The sequence below is a fragment of the Oncorhynchus gorbuscha genome, linkage group LG08 (genome assembly GCF_021184085.1).
Source record: "Oncorhynchus gorbuscha isolate QuinsamMale2020 ecotype Even-year linkage group LG08, OgorEven_v1.0, whole genome shotgun sequence".
NCBI classification, from domain to species: Eukaryota; Metazoa; Chordata; class Actinopteri; order Salmoniformes; family Salmonidae; genus Oncorhynchus; species Oncorhynchus gorbuscha.
Genome location: NC_060180.1, coordinates 24,281,542 through 24,300,172, shown reverse-complemented (window position 1 = coordinate 24,300,172; position 18,631 = coordinate 24,281,542). Strand labels below are relative to the sequence as shown.

Here is an 18,631-nt window from a genome sequence, read left to right as displayed (position 1 = left end):
TGAAGCACCTACGCTACAAGCTTGGCACACCTTGTCAGGACCCGGTTACGAACCCGGGTCTCCGGAGTGAGAAACAGTCACTTAACCAACTGAGCCACGAATAGTCGGCAGAACCCAGAAGATCAGGCAGACACAGCAGTACTTGAGACAGTGTATTTAATGAAGTAAAAAGTGAAGTCCTTCAGGAAAACATGTAACTCCACAACCTCAAAAGGAATTCCAAAAGAACAAAGGTAATCCTCCAAGACAAAAAGGTAAATCCACAAGGTGGTAGGTATAGCATAAAAAGCCTCAAAAGATACTCAAAAATAAATAAACAAGAACAAAAAACAGAATTCCACAAGAGAGTCCACCGGGATCAACAAGAGTACACAGAATACTAGGGCTGGGTGCTAACATACAAACACAGAGCAAATAACTGAGGAAAACTAAGGGTTTAAATACAATCAGGGGAAACGAGGCACAGGTGCAAATAATAATGGGGATCAAGGGAAAACAAAAGGTCAAAAAGCACAATGGGGGCATCTAGTGACCAAAAACCGGAACAACCCTGGCCAAATCCTGACACACCTATATTTGGGGACTCTGCAGATCCTCTCAACCTCTGTCAAATTGGGTGGGGAGCGATGCTGCACAGCTGTTTTCAGGTTTCTCCAGAGGTGTTCGATCGGACTCTGGCTGGGCCAATCAAGGACATTTTAAGACTTGTTCCAAAGCCACTCCTTTCTTTGTTTTGGCTGTGTGCTTAGGGTCATTGTCCTATTGGAAGGTGAAACTTGGCCCCAGTCTGAGGTCCTTAGCACTCTGGAGCAGGTTTTCATCAAGGATCTTGATATATTTTGCTTCATTCATCTTTCCCTTGATCCTGACTAGTCTCCCAGTCCCTGTCACTGAAAAACATCCCCACAGAATGATGCTGCCACCATCAGTCTTCACGGTAGGGATGGTGCCAGGTTTCCTCCATACGTAACACTTGGCATTCAGGCCAAAGAGTTCAATGTTGGTTTCTTCAGACCAGATAATATTGTTTCTCATGTTCTGACAGTCCTTTAGGTGCCTTTTGACAAACTCCAAGCGGGCTGTCATGTGCCTTTTACTGAGGAGTGGCTTCCATCTTGCCACTGAACCATAAAGGCCTGATTGGTGGAGTTCTGCAGAGATTGTTGTCCTTCTGGACAGTTCTCCCATCTCCACAGAGGAACTCTGGAGCTCTGTCAGAGTGACCATCGGGTTCTTGGTCACCTCGCTGACCAAGGCCCTTCTCCCCTGATTGCTCCGTTAGGCCAGGCAGCCAGCTCTAGGAAGAGTCTTGGTGGTTCCAAACTTCTTTCATTTAAGAATGATGGAGGCCACTGTGTCCTTGGGGACCTTCAATGCTATTGAAATGTTTAAGGTACCCTTCCCCAGATCTGTGCCTCGACACAATCCTCTCTCGGAGCACTAGGGACAATTCCTTTGACCTGATGGCTTGATTTTTGCTCTGACATTTACTGTCAACTGTGGGATCTTATATAGACAGGTGTGTACTTTTCCAAATCATGTCCAATCAATTGAATTTACCACAGGTAAAGGTGATCAATTGAAACAGGATGCACTTGAGCTCAATTTCGAGTCGATTAGCAAAAGGTCTGAATAGTTATTTCTAATTTGTAACTTTTATAAATGACTAAAAAACTAAAAAACAGTTTTTGCTTTGTCATTATAGGGTATTGGTTGTAGATTAGGATTATTATAATTTTTGAAATCAATTTTAGAATAAGGCTGTAATTTAACAAATGTGGGAAAAGGGAAGGGTTCTGAATATTTTCCAAATGCATTGTATACAGTATGTACCTGTTTTCTCTGTGTCACCCTTCACTTAGCCTCTCGTAACAGCCTTCGTGTTGTGTCTCTCTCTCTGTATGTTCCCACATAGCCCAGGCACCTGAACGAGGCTCTTCTCCTGATGGCCAAAATACACTATGTCCAGGGTCATTACCGTGACGCCCAGGGCATGTGTGCAAGGGTGGGCATAGACGAGCTGATGGGGGACGAGCAGCCCGTCTACCACCTGCGTCTGCTCGCAGAGGCCTTTGTCATCAAAGGTACCAATCCTTTCATAAGCAAATACTGGGTGGTATGATATATGGAAAACGCATAATGTTTAACCTGTGTGGTATTTAGTTATGGAAATTTATTAGAAGACAGACTAAACATTCTGTGTTACCTGAAATGTTGACCTGAATATGACCTATATCAGGGATGTGCAACTTTGATGGGGGTGGGGGCCACAAAAAAAGCTGAACTCATCATTATTACTTAAGCAGTAATGCCCAAGGGGGTGTGGTATATGGCCAATATACCACAGCTAAGGGCTGTTCATAAGCACGACGCAATGCCGAGTGCCTGGATACAGCCCTTAGCCATGGTATAGGTGCCTTATTGCTATTATAAGATGGTTACCAGCTTAAATTAGATCAGTAAGAGTAAATGTTTTGTCATACCCGTGGTATACGGTCTGATATAGCACGGCTGTCAGCCAATTAATCCGAGGGCCTTCAAAATTGTGCGGCCTGCAGGCTGCCAGTTGCCCATCCATGAACACTCAATGCACAAACTAAAGGAAGGACCAGGGCCTATTTTCATAAAGCATCTGAGTAGGAGTGCTGATCTAGGATCAGGTCCCCCCTCTGTCCATTCATTATAATCTAAATAGCAAAACTGATCCTAGATCACCACACCTACTATGAAACGCTTTATAATTACAAGCCCAGAGCTACAAATGATGATTATTTCAATCAGGTATCTGGTTTTAGTCTCTGTCTGTACTGTGTAATGTTTACATGGATCTCAAATATGATTTGCATACTGGCATTACTCTCTCTCCCACGATTTAGACAAAGAGACAGCCAAAGCCAGCAGACTAGCACGTTTCCCTGAAAAACACTCAAGTTGACCAGCACTGTGCATCAATGATCTTAATGTACTTAATGATCTATTTCCTAATCCCCATGGTAGGAGTTATTATAGGCCTGTGATGACTATAACCGGTTTTAGAAGTCGCCCTCTCTAGGATGTCTGAATACAATCATGAGAATGAAATATGCCTGGAAAACCTTTGCTTGATTAGAGAGATCAGTATCTCAGGTATGTTGATATGAATGTAGTGAAATCTTTACTCCAAAGGCACGAACAGACCAGTAAGATTGTCGAGTGTCTACCGGCCGAGAATACTTAGCACCTCTGAACAGAGTACCGGCAGGAAGACCCTATAACAGACCGAACCGCCAGCAAGCGAATGAATGGCAAATGAACGGCCCCCTACCGTACAGGCCGACAATCGGTCTGGTGAGTTTTCTCCTTTCGGCTGTGAAAGAAAGGAAGCGTTGGCCATGTGTTCATTTACATGAGGGAGGACATTTGACTTGACAGATTGCTATGCGTTGATTCACTTGCCAAAGGTATTGTTATGTGTGTGTGTCTTTGTGACTGTTCGTTCTTCAGATCACTTCCTGGTTTAAGACTTCTCTTGGAAGTGATTACAAATCAAATGGGAACTTACTCAGATTTGAGTCCAAGTAATGCAGTAAAGATGTCTCTAGGGAACCATCTATATATAGTTGGACTGGAACTATGAGTTCTGTTAGGCAGAGTTTCCACATGAACACACACACACACATACACGCACGCACACACACACACACACACGCACACGCACACGCACACGCACACGCACACACACACACACACACACACACACACACACACACACACACACACACACACACACACACACACACACACACACACACACACACTGAAACAGAGGGCGTTGTCCATTGTCACACACAACACACTGCTGGTCCATGTCTGGATAATTGTGTTTGAGAAGCGTCACATCATCATCATGAGATGCATTACATTCAAACCAGTCATTCAAACCAGTCATAGCTTCCTGGCCGTAGACATGTAAACGTCATCACAGTGTCTGCTGCTTAGATTGAAGGGACGATTTCATGAAGCAGCCTTGTTGACGTCTATCATTGAACCAACCATAATGGACTATAAGTAATGTTAGTAGAATAATACTAGAGTCAAGGCAATATGCTTAAAGAGAAGATCTGACGGGGATCACTCAGCTATGTACAGGGCTTGACATTGCATCGTTTCTCAACCTCCTTCCAAGGTTTCCATGATATTGTTTTGTTAATGTTATGAGACAGGAATATTTGTTAGATGAGGTCTTGTCTATTGGCAGCTGCTCCTTATTTGATTAAGGCTGTTGTCTGGTCGTGTCCTCCCTGCAATCCTGGAGGTCTCGTCTCACTCTATTTATTTATACTAATAACCATATTCCCCCTCCGGCCATCTGTCCCAAGCTCATCCTCTCATACACTCATTGTCTCGGAATTACACATTATCCATACAAAACAAGCCGGCGTCTTCCTACAAGCAACAGTGCTATTTGTTTTCTGTGTCAAATGTCTTTCTTTCTTTCTTTCTTTCTTTTTTTATCCCTCTGTATCTCTCTCTCTCTCTCTCTCTCTCTCTCTCTCTCTCTCTCTCTCTCTCTCTCTCTCTCTCTCTCTCTCTCTCTCTCTCTCTCTCTCTCTCTCTCTCAGGTCTGTCTCTGGACCACCAGGCAGTGTCAGCTGCCTCCCGCGTCCGTCTGTCTGAGCGAGAGGAGGAATGCCTGTCCTGTTACCTGAGGGCCTGTGACACAGCTCTCGTTTACCTGCAAGAGCTCGATAAGGTGCGTGTGTCTGTGTGTTTTTGCTTGTTTTTTGTGTGTGTTTATTTTTTACCTCCAACGCAGATAATACATGTTATTTCATGACACAAAGCGGCACAAAACCACTTGGTGTATGTGTTTACCAACTGAAGTTGTTACTGTGTTGGCAGATGGTGGTCACCCCTAGTTCTAAAGTAGGTAAGGCCAGTTTGGCCCCTCCACCACTGGACATTGACCTGAGCTTCTTCCAGCAGGCAGCGCTACAGAGTGCGTACCTGTGTCTGCTACATAGGGGGTGAGTAAATGGTCTGGTAGAGCAGTCAAAGGTGGTGGAAGCTTCGCTCTCTTCCTGTCTGGAGCAGTGCGTTGTGATTTCAGCCACAGCAAGTGGCACTTTTGTTTTTGACCAGTAGGTTTCAGTATTGCACCTCAGATAGGACAGAGTCATTGTTTGTAGTGGAGGGATTGAGCTCCGGTGCACCACTCATTGATGCGCAGATGGAGCAGCATGCTATGCTGCTGGCACTGACCAACAAGGCCCTAGGCACTGAACACCCTGTCTGTCTGTCCGTCTGTTTTGTCTGTCTGCATGTCTCTGTCTGTTTTGTCTGTCTGTCAGTCACCTGGCCCAGGGAGCCCACCAGCTGCGTAGGGTCCTCGGGGTGGTGGAGTCCCGAGGCTCCCAGAGCTTCAGGAAGGTGAGGAGGGTTCACATTGTCACCTAGTTAGCAGGACAAATCACTGGCTGTCTATATGTATTTTACTTTTACGGCCTGGAGGTTTTCCTGACAACTAGACTTGACTTAGTCAGGAAACAGTTCTGGCCCTAGTTGTGCCCTAGTTATATTTTCCGGGCGCCGTATGGCATGTTTAATTAATGTGCCTCATAGGCTGCAGCGCGGAAGCTGGCTGAGGTGTTGCTGAGCTCGGTGAGTGAGGACAGCTACTGGGCCCCCATGTCCCTCCCACCCTCCGCCTGGCTGCAGAGAGAAGGGAATGCCGGGCCGAAGGACGCCATCTACCCCTCCTCCAAACCGCCTCAGCGCTACAGTACTGACAGGTCTGTAGCTCTCCTCTCTTCTTCTTTTCCTTCCTCTCTTTCTTTCCCTCTGTCCCCCCCCCCCCCCCCCACACACACACTTGCTTTTCTGTTCATGTGCAATTGCATTATTCCGCTGATATTGCTCAATCACTTAGCTTCACCACTGCTTGAACCGTTGAACCTTAAATAGTCCCAGAGTTTCGACAAGACAGACCTTCCTAGAGGCCCAGTCCACCATTCCGGTCATTCAAAACCCACACGTGGAACATGACTTGATCTCACCACAGTCTGACTCCTATTGGCTCGGAACTCTGTGGACTCGTGTTTCCTGTGTGGAGTTTTTAGAGGCTTTGTCAGGGACTTACCTTTGGCTGTTCCAGCGGATCTCATATAAAGATCTTACTGGTATGCGCCCTCCTCAGAGGATATCGAATGCTGCGCCCCAAACAACGTGCGTGAGCGAGAGCACAAGAGCAGGAATGGAGAATGCACTCTGGGAAATAAGGCCCGATTCGTTGTCACGGGTTCCTCCTTTACAAGTGCCCTGATAGTGTCTTGTCATTGTATCTTTAGTCGGCACGTCAGGGGATCAGCCAGAGAGCAGTCGAGATCAAAGCAGAGAGAGAGTGAGATGGTTCAACTGATTGGTGGGAGGAATGGGGAAGGTGCCAGAGAAAAAAAGAGAGGGACCAAGGAAGGGGGCAAACGTGGACACGCGCGCTTACACATTTTGTGCACGTGCGGGTGAGAGACACCCGAGAGAGCGGCGTGCTGTGATACTGTAGGGGTGGTCAGAGGGTTGTGTTACACCACCAGCAGGTGAAGTGGAAACAGGACACTCCCCGTGATCTAGCCAACGGAATGGGGCTGTTGCGTTACTCGTCACTTCCTGCTCCTATTTCCTGTGTCTCCTCGCAGTGTCTTCTGTCCCCAGGACGTGGTCGAGGAGGCAGTCCTCCTGCTGCTCATCACAGAATCCATGGTGAGACATTGATTTTAAAAATGCTTTGACAGGTGTAAGGCTAGCTTTCACTGGTCCCGTCAAATCAGGTAAAGGAAAGGATCCTAGCAGATTAAAGGCACTTCATAGGCCTACTATTGCAACAGACTTGTGTTGAATCTGATCCTGAATCTGTACTCTTCCCCCTATAGGCCAGCGGAGATGCAGTCATCAGCCGAGCGCCCGACCATAAGGAGGCGCAGGAGACCAGTCTGCAGGACGCCACCTCTGTCTACGACCTGCTGAGCATCGGCATGGCCAGGAGGGGGCAGTATGCCATGCTGTCTGAGGTGAGCCTGCCTCGAAAAACACTGGAGGCTAAAGGGAGGATAGGAGATACTTCAACAGAATTAGCGGTACACTGTGTGAAGGGAAAGCCCTTGCCTGGCAACTTTTCTAATGCCCCCTGTTGTGTCATATACGTTCAAGCAGGGTTTTGTGCTCTCTCTTTCTCTGTCTTTCTCTGTATCATTTTCTGTCTTTCTCCCCCCTCTCTCTCTCTCTCTCTCTCTTATTCTCTGTCTCTCTGGCTTACCCAGTCTTCTCTCTATTTGCATTCAGGTTGGCAGCCATTTTTCTCCAGGTGAATGAGAGTGAGCACTGGCAAACAGGTGAACCCTCTCACGTGTGGGGCCATGCAGGGCGCCACTAGGCTAGCTAACAATAGACGCTGGCTATGTCTGTCTGCCTGGCTAACTTCCTCCCTCTCATAGGTGTCACAGTGTGGAGCTTGCTAGTTAGAGCTCTTTAACGTAACCTCAAGCCCTCAACCTTCGACCTCACTCTTCTTCAACAACGTGTGTTGATATGTCTGCCCTGCGAGCTGAAATGCGTGTGTGCGTGCGTGTCTTGTGTGCCTGCACGTATGTTTGTGTTCTCCAGTGCCTGGAGCGGGCCATGAAGTTCTCCTTTAAGGAGTTCCACCTCTGGCACCAGTTGGGCTTGTCACTCATGGCGTGTGGGAAGGTGAGCTTATCGCCGTATCTTTTCACACATTCCACACCATTCACAAGCACAGACAAACGCACAAGCGCGCGCGCACACACACACACACACACACACACACACACACACACACACACACACACACACACACACACACACACACACACACACACACACACACTTTCTATCCTACTGGCACCACTACCTGCTCGCAATCACATAGGATCACTCATCCTCTAAATGTTGCTGTGAGGTTGCGTGTGCGATAGCGCTGACTGAGCGGGCGCTCATTGGGCGATGATGAGTAGTGTGACACAGAAGGTTCTGGAATCTGAGTGAAACAGGAGGATTGATCTCCTCCTTTGCCTGGCTGCCTGCAGGACGAGGCGACTCTGGAGATCAATGGAGAGCTCTGGAAATAGGCTGCTCCCTATAAGGATGGGTGGGGGGCTTCAGTGTCATCAGATCCACTTCTTTTTTAGGGCCAGCCGTGTGTGTGATAGTGTTTGTAGTGCATTGATGAATGGCCTATATTTACATTTACATTTAAGTCATTTAGCAGACGCTCTTATCCAGAGCGACTTACAATGAGTCCGTATCTGTGTTACTCTATATGGATAGTAAATGTGTGATCTATACTCCTGTTATATCACTTGACTACAGTATGAGAGTGTGTGTGTGTAAGCATGAATATGTGAGTGTGTGTGTGTCTGTGTTTTACAGGGTGTGGGCGCCGTGTCTGTGCTCAAGGAGTGTGCCAGGATGAGAGCCGAGGACCCCTCACTGCCCATGTTGGCTGCCAAAGTCTGCATCGGCCAGCTGCACTGGGTGAATGACACACACACACACACACACACACGCACGCACTCTTTCTATTTCACGATACATGTACACAACATACCATGCATACCATCCATACAGGAAGTCTGTCACCATCCAGAATAGCTGCACCCATTATTCCACACTAACAACGCCCTACCCACCCCTCCACTGTGGTAGCCAGCCCAGTGCTGGCTGTCCCGTTGATCCGGGGGTTGTAGGATTAGGAGACGCGTGATGGCATGGCACATCTGTCAGTACAACAGAGGAGCTAGAGATCATGACTAAGGCGCTTACAGCCGTAATCACAATAGGACACTGTGGGACCACAGACCATCAAATGACAATACATCTGGACCCAATAACCGACCATGGAAACACATTTGCACTGGAAAGTCTGGGAGTCTGGGACTTTTGGGAGTGATTCGAGGACCTTTGACTCCTAGTTGGTTGGAGTGGAGTGACCAATATATACATATATATACATACATACAGTGGGGTCCAAAATGATTGGCATCCTAGATAATGACGAGCAAGGACTGTATAAAATTAATAATTTTGGGAAATGTTGCACCTTTATACTCCTATCATTATTTTTGCTCGGAGAAAGAGATTTTGTTTAACAAGTATTATTGTAATTTGTTCCACAAAGAGACAGGGTTCAAAATGATTTCACACCCCTGTTTTCAATACCTTTCAGAAGCTCAGGATAATGTCACTGAACCGTTTTCTAAAATGTTTCATGGAACTTTGTTGATAGCATCCGTATTCCGAGAAAGAGAGGGATCGCGAGAGAGGAGGAGGATGAAGAGGAGGGAGAGGAGAGCTAGAAAGAGAGGGGTCGCGAGAGAGGAGGAGGATGAAGAGCAGGGAGAGGAGAGCTAGAAAGAGAGGGATCTCGAGAGAGCAGGAGGATGAAGAGCAGGGAGAGGAGAGCTAGAAAGAGAGGGATCTCGAGAGAGCAGGAGGATGAAGAGCAGGGAGAGGAGAGCTAGAAAGAGAGGGATCTCGAGAGAGGAGGAGGATGAAGAGCAGTGAGAGTAGAGCTAGAAAGGGAGGGATAGCGAGAGACGAGGAGGATGAAGAGCAGGGAGAGGAGAGCTAGAAAGAGAGGGATCAGCTCAGCTCTGCTCAGCCACACTCTGACTGCAGCCTGGCGCTGTTTGAGGGGGGACTAATTTGTTAAGCATGAATTGCTATTTGTTAATATCAAACAAATCAGGTAAATACATAATTTTTCTCTCTCAACTCTATAGTGCGCTATTCTTCACCTGAATCTACAGAGTCCTCCTCACACTAACCATACACTGCCCTTTAACACTATTCAATGTCATTCTTCACTCGATGTCATTCTGCCTACCATACAGGCCTTCGGATACGAACTCTCTATACTATACGAATAGAAAACCTCACTAAACAAGACAAACTGAACACGCCTTTAAACCCTTGAGCTCACAGTTGGTTCCATAGTAAGTACTTAAGCAGACTAGATACTGTACTTCTAGACACCCATACTGCGTCTGACTGTTATCTCTGCGTGTGTGATAGCTGGAGGAGGCAGAGGCTCTGTCTCAGAGTGTGGTGTCCATGGGAGAGGAGGCTGCAGAGTTTCTGCCCCGTGCGTACCTGGCTGTGGGGCTGTGCTGCAGTCTGCAGGCCTCTGACGGTAAGAGACATCACTGCGAGCTGCTGTTGAGGTAGGATAGGTTTCCTGTAACAAACGGAGTCCCTTGTCCAGATACAGTGAGGAAACGCCACTTTTCTGCTAAATGACTTAAATGTAAATGTAAATGTTACGGAACCCACTGAACTCACTTGTCCTGACGATCCATCGTTTCCCTTCCTAATTCCCCATCCCCATCACTCTTTGCCGTAACTAATTCAGAGGTAAACTGTGTATGGATGAATCTGAGGTGTTACTCACAAACAGTCAATGGTGCAAAAGACAGTAGAACTGTGCGGAAAAAAATACCACGAACCTCATTATAATCTACTATTAGAAAATGTCCACTAAAATGTCTTGTTTTCCGCTAATTGTCCCTCTGTACGTAATCTCTCTCCAGCCACTCTGAAAGCTCAGCGGGATGGGTTCAACAGACGAGCGCTGCAAAATCTGCAAAAGTATGTACCAACTGCCAACCTCTCTCTCTCGGTCTAGGTTGGTCTTAACCTGTGTGTTTGTTTCTGTAGTCAGCGTGCGCTACAGTTTGTGTGTTTATTCTGCTTTGTCAGTGAGTGTCACCTCTCTACTGCAGAGCCTATGCACTGGACCCCAATGATGCTAAGATTGCCCTCTACCTGTCGCTCCAGCTGGCTCTTGTACGGCAGGTCAGTCAGCACGGCCACACACGCACTCACCATTAGGGCTCGTCTTAGTGGTTCTCCATCTTGGATCGTATGCCTCTCTAGTCCTTGGGTTTCTGTTCTTCACTGTGGGTGTGTGTGTGCAGGTGGCGGCTGCCATGGATCCCCTGCAGGTGGCTCTGTCTCTGCATGGGGACGACCTGCACTCTCTCCACCTGCTGACCCTGCTGTTCAGCGCCCAGAAACACCACCAACATGCCCTGGAAACCCTCACACTAGCCCTCAGTCAACACCCCGAGAACTTCAAGTAGTACCCCACTCTCTCCTGTATTCTGTCTGTCTGTCTGTCTGTCTGTCTGTCTGTCTGTCTGTCTGTCTGTCTGTCTGTCTGTCTGTCTGTCTGTCTGTCTGTCTGTCTGTCTGTCTGTCTGTCTGTCTGTCTGTCTGTCTGTCTGTCTGTCTGTCTGTCTGTCTGTCTGTCTGTCTGTCTGTCTGTCTGTCTGTCTGTCTGTCTGTCTGTCTGTCTGTGCCTGCCTGCCTGCCTGCCTGCCTGCCTGCCTCTGTCTGTCTGTCTGTCTGTCTGTCTGTCTGTCTGTCTGTCTGTCTGTCTGTCTGTCTGTCTGTCTGTCTGTCTGTCTGTCTGTCTGTCTGTCAGACCAGCTCCGGTGTGTGTCACCCATACGGGTGCTCTGGACCTTTCTGTGGGGATAGGGTGTCTTACCACGGACGGGGACACACACACACACACACACACACACACACACACACACACACACACACACACACACACACACACACACACACACACACACACACACACACACTGAAGGCTTTATTTAGACGTGCCAGACCGGGCATCTGCACTGCGCCGCGGAGACTACCCTCACACACCTTTACCCTTTTCACACTGCCGCACTGACTTTACAATGTAGGTTGGTGTTGCAGTACTCCCTCTCTGTTTGAGAAGCAGAAAATATTATGCAGTAGTAAACACACACTGACACCCTGCATTATACTCATATGTCACCATGCAATTGACCCGTGCCTCAGTGTTGCCTCTTTCTATTAGAAGAATATGGATATTTGATAGCCACGTGCCATTTATAGTAGGTTGCAGTACCACCTCACCTGAGCGTCTGCAATAACCATCTAATACACGTGTTCTTCACAGAACAACCATTTGGGGTCAGTGTTGGTCTCCATGATCTCAAGAAGAGGCAGAGAGGGACACAGCGAAAATAAAGAGATGCGTGAGTGGGATATAGAGAAAGGGAACTAAAGAGAGAAGTGGAGTCAAAGAAGGACAGAGAATATCAAACATGCAATTGATATTGTATTTGTGGCTGTAGACTGGATCATCTAAAGCGTATATTGTAGCGATCTCTCTACCGCACGCACACACACACACACACACACACACACACATCTTCTCCATAGAGACACTTGACTGCATTGACCCATTTAAGAGCTCTTTGCCAGGCTCAGCCAATCACAGCCCTCCCTGCGCCAGGAATGCCCATCACCCCGGTAACCATGAGGTCATATCGGTGGAGGGAGCAGTCAACATCAGTTGTTTTTCCACTCAGTTGTTATGGAGAAATAGAGAATGGGTATTTTCAGCCCAGGCAGGGACACATACAGAGCATTCGGAAAGTATTCTGACCCCTTGAATTTTTCCATTTTGTTACGTTACAGCCATATTCTAAAATGGATTCAATTGTTGTTTTTCCTCAATACCCCATAATGACGAAGCAAAAACAGGTGTTTTTTCTTGGTGCAAATGTATTAAATTAAATTAAACTGAAATATCACATTTACGTAAGTATTCAGACCCTTTACTCAGTACTTTGTTGAAGCACCTTTGGCAGTGATTACAGCCTCGACTCTTCTTGGGTATGGCGCTACAAGCTTGGTACAACTGTATTTGGGGAGTTTCTCCCATTCTTCTCTGCCGTTCCTCTCAAGCTCTGTCAAGTTGGATGGGGAGCGTTGCTAAACAGCTATTTTCAGGTCTCTCTAGAGATGTTCGATCGGGTTCAAGTCCAGTCTCTGGCTGAGCCACTCAAGGACATTCAGAGACTTATCCCGAAGCCACTCCTGCATTGTCTTGGCTGTGTGCTTAGGGTCGTTGTCCTGTTGGAAGGTGAACCTTGGCCCCAGTCCAAGGTCCTGAGCACTCTGGAGCAGGTTTTCATCAAAGATATCTCTGTACTTTGCTCCATTCATCTTTCCCTCAATCCTGACTAGTCTCCCAGTCCCTGCCACTGAAAAACATCCCCACGGCATGATGCTGCCACCATCATGCTTCACCGTAGGGATGGTTCTCCCATCTCCACAGAGGAACTCTGGAGCTCTGTCGGAATGACCATCGGGTTCTTGGTCATCTCCCTGACCAAGACCCTTCTCCCCCGATTGCTCAGTTTGGCCTGCCGGCCAGCTTTAGGAAGGGTATTGGTGGATCTAAACTTCTCTCGGAGCTCTACAGACAATTCCTTCGACCTCATGATTTGGTTTTTGCTCTGACATGCACTGTCAACTGTGGGACCTTATATAGACCCAAATTTGTTTTATAAAAAGTATTATTATTAAAATAATTTTTATTTAACCTTTATTTAACCAGGTAAGCCAGTTAAGAACAAGTTCTCATTTACAACTGCGACCTGGCCAAGATAAAGCAAAGCAGTGCGACACAAACAACAACACAGATTTACACATGGAATAATCAAACGTACAGTCAATAACACAATAGAAAAGTCTATAGACCGTGTGTGCAAATGAAGTAAGATTAGGTAGGTAAGGCAATAAATAGGCCGTAGTGGCGAAATAATTACAATTTAGTAAATAAATACTTGAGTGATAGATGTGAAGAATATGAATGTGCAAGTAGAGATACTGAGGTACAAAGGAGCAAGATAAATAAATACAGAATGGGGATGAGGTAGATTGGATGGGCTATTTACAGATGGGCTATGTACAGGTGCAGTAATCTGTAAGCTGCTCTGATAGCTGATGCTTAAAGTTTGTGAGGTAGATATGAGTCTCCAGCTTCAGTGATTTTTGCAATTCATTCCAGGCATTGGCAGCAGAGAACTGGGAGGAAAGGCGACCAAACGAGGAATTGGCTTTTGGGGTGACCAGTGAAATATACTGTACCTGCTGGAGCATGTGCTACGGGGGAGGGGATTAGTGAGCTGAGATAAGGCGGGGCTTTACCTAGCAAAGACTCTTATAGATGACCTGGAGCCAGTGGGTTTGGTGACGAATATGAAGTGAATATGAAGCGCAGTGGTGGGTAGTATAGGGGGCTTTAGTGTCGGAACGGATGGCACTGTGATAGACTGCATCCAAATCCAAAACATGTCCAATCAAATGAATTTACCGCAAGTAGACTCCAATCAAGTTGTAGAAACATCTCAAGGATGATCAATGGAAACAGGGTGCACCTGAGCTCAATTTCGAGTCTCATAGTAAAGGGTCTGAATACTTATGTAAATAAGGTATTTTTGTTTTTCATTTTTTAAATAAATTTGCTAAAATATCTAAAAACCTGTTTTTGCTTTGTCATTATGGGTTATTGTGTGAAGACAAATGTAATCAATTTTAGAATAAGGCTGTAACGTAACAAAATGTTTTTTTTTAAGTCAAGGAGTCTGAATACTTTCCCAAAGCGCTGTATGTGTGTAGAAATGATGCTCAAGATTTGGTTTGAGCAGGTTGTGTGATGGTTTGTGCACGCGTGTGCATGCGAGGTGGCGCTAGAATAGAATCTCTGCACCACTGTAGCACAGACACTGAATCCATGTGGTTTCTCGCTCAGTTTCTGTCTTTCTTTTCCTCCTAACATACAGCTTTTACACTACGATACATGGACATGGACAAATAATATAATAAATGAATAAATAATATGCGCGTAGAGACTTACTGTACTAATTACTGTAGTGTAAACACGCAGATCTCCATTCATTTCTCATGCCTCGTACGCCACGTCCGTCCGTAGGTAGCCTCTAAACACAAACGCCTATTCAAGCCACATGGTGCCACAGTTCATTTATTAATAGCAGACAGCAATTGGGTGAAACAGTTGACATGTGTGTGCAACCAATGTGAAATGGCTAGCTAGTTAGCGGTGGTGCGCGTTAATAGCGTTTCAATCGGAGACATCACTCACTCTGAGACCTTGAAGTAGTTGTTGGCTTTTGTGGTTCGATGGGTAACGATGCTTCGTGGGTGACTGTTGTCGGTGTGTGCAGAGGGTCCCTGGTTCGAGCCCAGTTAGGGGCGAGGAGAGGGACATGTGGACATTTTTCTTATATTTGAGACATTTTATTGAGCTTTTACCTTAAAATGCAGTAATAGCCTGTTGCATTGTTTTTTTTAATCTTTCTGTCTATGTTTGAAATTTTAATCAGCCAGTAAACAGGCGAGCATTTCCAATCTAAATTGAATTCTATCTAGCACAGTGAGAAAGCTGTAGAAAGGGAAAGGGAAAGGGAGAGGGGGAAGGGAGGAGAGAGAGAGAGTAGTTTCACAGTTTGTTCTAAAGAGATTCATCCCAGCCTTTGATTCTGCATTCATCTTGCAGGATGTTAGTGTGTGTGCGTGTGTGCGTGCGTGTGTGTGCGTGAGTGCTTGCACACACACACACACCCAGGAGGAAGCCCACTAACACACGGCATATCACTCCACTACTAAACGCTGCTCCGCACGGGGGCTAATAGGAAACCCTCAGCCCCAACTGGCCCCGCTGACAGGCGTATCCTTAACATCACGTCCCTCAGCAGCAGTTGTCATCCTCATGTCAGATGATCCAGTAGGCATCTCTCCTCCCTCCATCCCCCCAGCCTGTCCGCCCACCCATGACCAAGTAACGAGCCACATTTCACCGGTAGTTCTTCCCCCGACGAAGGCCGTCTCGCTGCGCTATTGATCGCTAGTGCTGTCTGGCAGCCAGAGATGAGGAGAGGGAGGAATAATTGGAAGAGGCTTCAGTTGGGGGAGCAGTCAGGCAGGCAGGGGAACAGGGAGATAGACAGGAATGGAGACAGACAGGCAAGCAGATAGGGAGACAGGCAGGCAGAAAGACAGCAAGCAGGCACAGACGGGCGTCTCTCGCTCTCTCACACGGTTGAAAGAAGGCCCTAACTCTCGCTCTGTCTCTCTCTTTCTTTTCCGTTACATACTCAACCTCTCTCCATCTATCACACACAGAGCATATGACTAGCCCCCACTGTATGTGTGTGTGGAGCCATTGGAAAAGCTGGGGGAGCGTCTGTATTTGTCCAGTCTATTTGTCTATTGGTGGACATTGGCCATTGAAACAGGTCTTCCTCCTCACCCATCTGTTGGAGAACAGAGGACCAAAGCTCTATAAATATACATTGATAAACATGATTATCCTATATGATAGTATTGTCAGGTCCTGGTTGATGTGTCAACAGTATGTGCTGACCTAGCAAACACAGCAATGTTGTGTCAACATTGAGTCTATATTGTGGGGTGGTTGTGTATGTTTGCTGATGTGTTTGGTGCGGGGGTTCGAACCGGTTCAGGAATTAGAACTGAAAACTGGAAAATGTCAAAAAATAATCAGATCTGGGAATGAAAGTGATCTATGCTGTTCCGGAACAGAACTGTTATTTTAAAAGCAAGCGAACTGGTTAATAATGTTATTTTACATTCTGGGCATTTTTTTTCAGTCCCACAAAAAAACGCAACAAGCCCTCCCTCTGTCACTCAACATATTCCAGTGTCTGCCAGCCAGCTGAAAATCTTTGCCAGTGTGTGTGCAGGCTACCTGCCCCTCCCCCTCTGAAGCATCGCTGTAGCCTACTGACGTTACAAACATGATTCAGGAATTAGGGAGAGATTTTTAATTAGAGAACAATGCATGGATACATTTTTTCAATGCTAGTTACAGATGGTGGTGGGGAAAGTACCTAATTATCATACTTGAGTAAAAGTAATGATGCCGTAATAGAAAGTTACTCAAGTAAAAGTGAAAGGCAGCGAGTAAAATACTACTTGAGTAAAAGTCTAAAAGTATTTGGTTTTAAATATACTTCAGTATTAAAAGGAAATGTAATTGCTAAAATATACTTTAGTATCAAAAGTAAAAGTATAAATAATTTTAAACTCCTTATATTAGGCAAAGCAGATGTCACCATTTACTTTTTTAAATTTACGGATAGCCAGGGGCACACTCCAACACTCAGACATTATTTACAAAAGATGCATGTATTTAGTGATTCCGCCAGGCCAGAGGCAGTAGGGATGACCACATGTTCTCTTGATAAGTGCTTGAATTTGACAATTGTCCTGTCCTGCTAAACATTCAAAGTGTAACAAGTACGTTTGGTTGTCAGGGAAAACTTAAAAGTACAATATTTTCCTCAGGAATGTAGTGACGTAAAAGTTGTCAAAAATATAAATAATAAAGTACAGATTTTTTTTTAACTACTTAAGTAGTACTTTAAATGATTTTTTTACCTTCGTACTTTACACCACTGCAGATACTATAGTTATCACGTTTCACATTGGATTTATTTACTACAAAAAAGTAAGACGTATTTCTTATTCTGGTGAAGCTCTGCACACACAAGCTTGTTAGCTAGCTAGCTAGCTCTGGTCCGTCCAAATCTCTGATGTTCAAAGACATTCGAAGGTCCTCCATAGGTATAATTCTGTGGGCCTAATACAGATAATTGCATGTCATCATCACAAGATACCCAGGGCTTCGGCCAAGCCTTGTCTGTTCATTGCGCATGTCAACATCTATTGATTGTATCAATGTGGTAAGTGCTAATGGTGTACTAATTGATGTATGCTGTATTGTTGTGTTAATGTCCTCCTTGTCACTCAGCCTGCTGTTCACTAAGGTGAAGCTGGAGGAGGCTCTGCATGGGCCAGGTATAGCACTCCAGACCTGCCAAGACATGCTGCAGCTCTTGCAGAGGCGCTATGACTTCATACGCACCAGGTACGTGGGTGTTTCTGCCTGTCTGTCTCTCTGTTTGTGTACATGTTGCGTTTGTTACATGTGGGTGCGTCCATTCCGTGCATGTGTTTGGGTGTCTGTGTCTTGTGTGTATAATAGGAACGATACCAGTATCGTAACGCTCCTTAGTATCGTGGCAAGGAAACAAAACACGAAGCAGATTTATCTTCATTAGGAAAACAGCCCAAATGTTGGAAACAAACATCATCTGGAGTCACATTTTATTTATATTCCAAACAATAGCACACAATATTTTATATACAGCAGTTTAGGTCTGAGTTAGTTCTGCTTCCTGTTTTCATAATTTCCATGGAAAAAAAATACGATAATACTTGTATTCTCCCAGGCCTATAGTGTATAACATGCTTGTATTTCATGTGTGGGGGTGTGCATGCATGTACGTGCATGTGTTTTGTACATGCGTGCATGAGTGACTGTGCGTGCATGTGTCTACTGCACTATGGGTGCATGTCTGTGTAATGGCTGCTGCTGTGTGCTCAGCGGGAGCTTCATAAGATGCTGTGTATTGATTAGCTGTCATGTGGTGTTGCAGTGAGGGGGATGACAGCAGCAGTATCCACCCACCAGAGCCACTTCCCCTCAGCCACAAACCCAGCGGTCTCCACCTCACCCTGCCAGACTTTCAGGACCCTGAGACTGGTGTGTATACTGTACACAGGCTCTTGGGAGTGTACTGATGTTTATTTAACCTTGTCTCGTTGAGCATAAAAGCTACTTTGCAAGAGAGACCAGAATTTGCATCTTTACCAAATATGACCTGCTGTTTTGTAAATTAGGGGTTTTCGTGCATGTGTA

The 18,631-nt window shown here is 46.0% G+C and overlaps 1 protein-coding gene across 1 annotated transcript in view; it reads left to right on the top strand.

Moving 5' to 3' along the window:
• The window catches only part of ttc7a (tetratricopeptide repeat domain 7A), a 54,726-nt gene that overhangs the window by 9,625 nt on the left and 26,470 nt on the right, over positions 1-18,631 (top strand). The window contains exons 3-17 of the mRNA XM_046358900.1: positions 1,916-2,084; positions 4,602-4,732; positions 4,882-5,006; positions 5,331-5,409; positions 5,602-5,771; positions 6,672-6,735; positions 6,906-7,043; positions 7,636-7,719; positions 8,422-8,526; positions 10,066-10,183; positions 10,581-10,638; positions 10,773-10,845; positions 10,968-11,128; positions 17,681-17,797; positions 18,369-18,475. Coding sequence (XP_046214856.1) covers positions 1,916-2,084; positions 4,602-4,732; positions 4,882-5,006; positions 5,331-5,409; positions 5,602-5,771; positions 6,672-6,735; positions 6,906-7,043; positions 7,636-7,719; positions 8,422-8,526; positions 10,066-10,183; positions 10,581-10,638; positions 10,773-10,845; positions 10,968-11,128; positions 17,681-17,797; positions 18,369-18,475 — 1,699 coding nt within the window. The remainder of the gene's footprint in view (positions 1-1,915; positions 2,085-4,601; positions 4,733-4,881; positions 5,007-5,330; positions 5,410-5,601; positions 5,772-6,671; positions 6,736-6,905; positions 7,044-7,635; positions 7,720-8,421; positions 8,527-10,065; positions 10,184-10,580; positions 10,639-10,772; positions 10,846-10,967; positions 11,129-17,680; positions 17,798-18,368; positions 18,476-18,631) is intronic.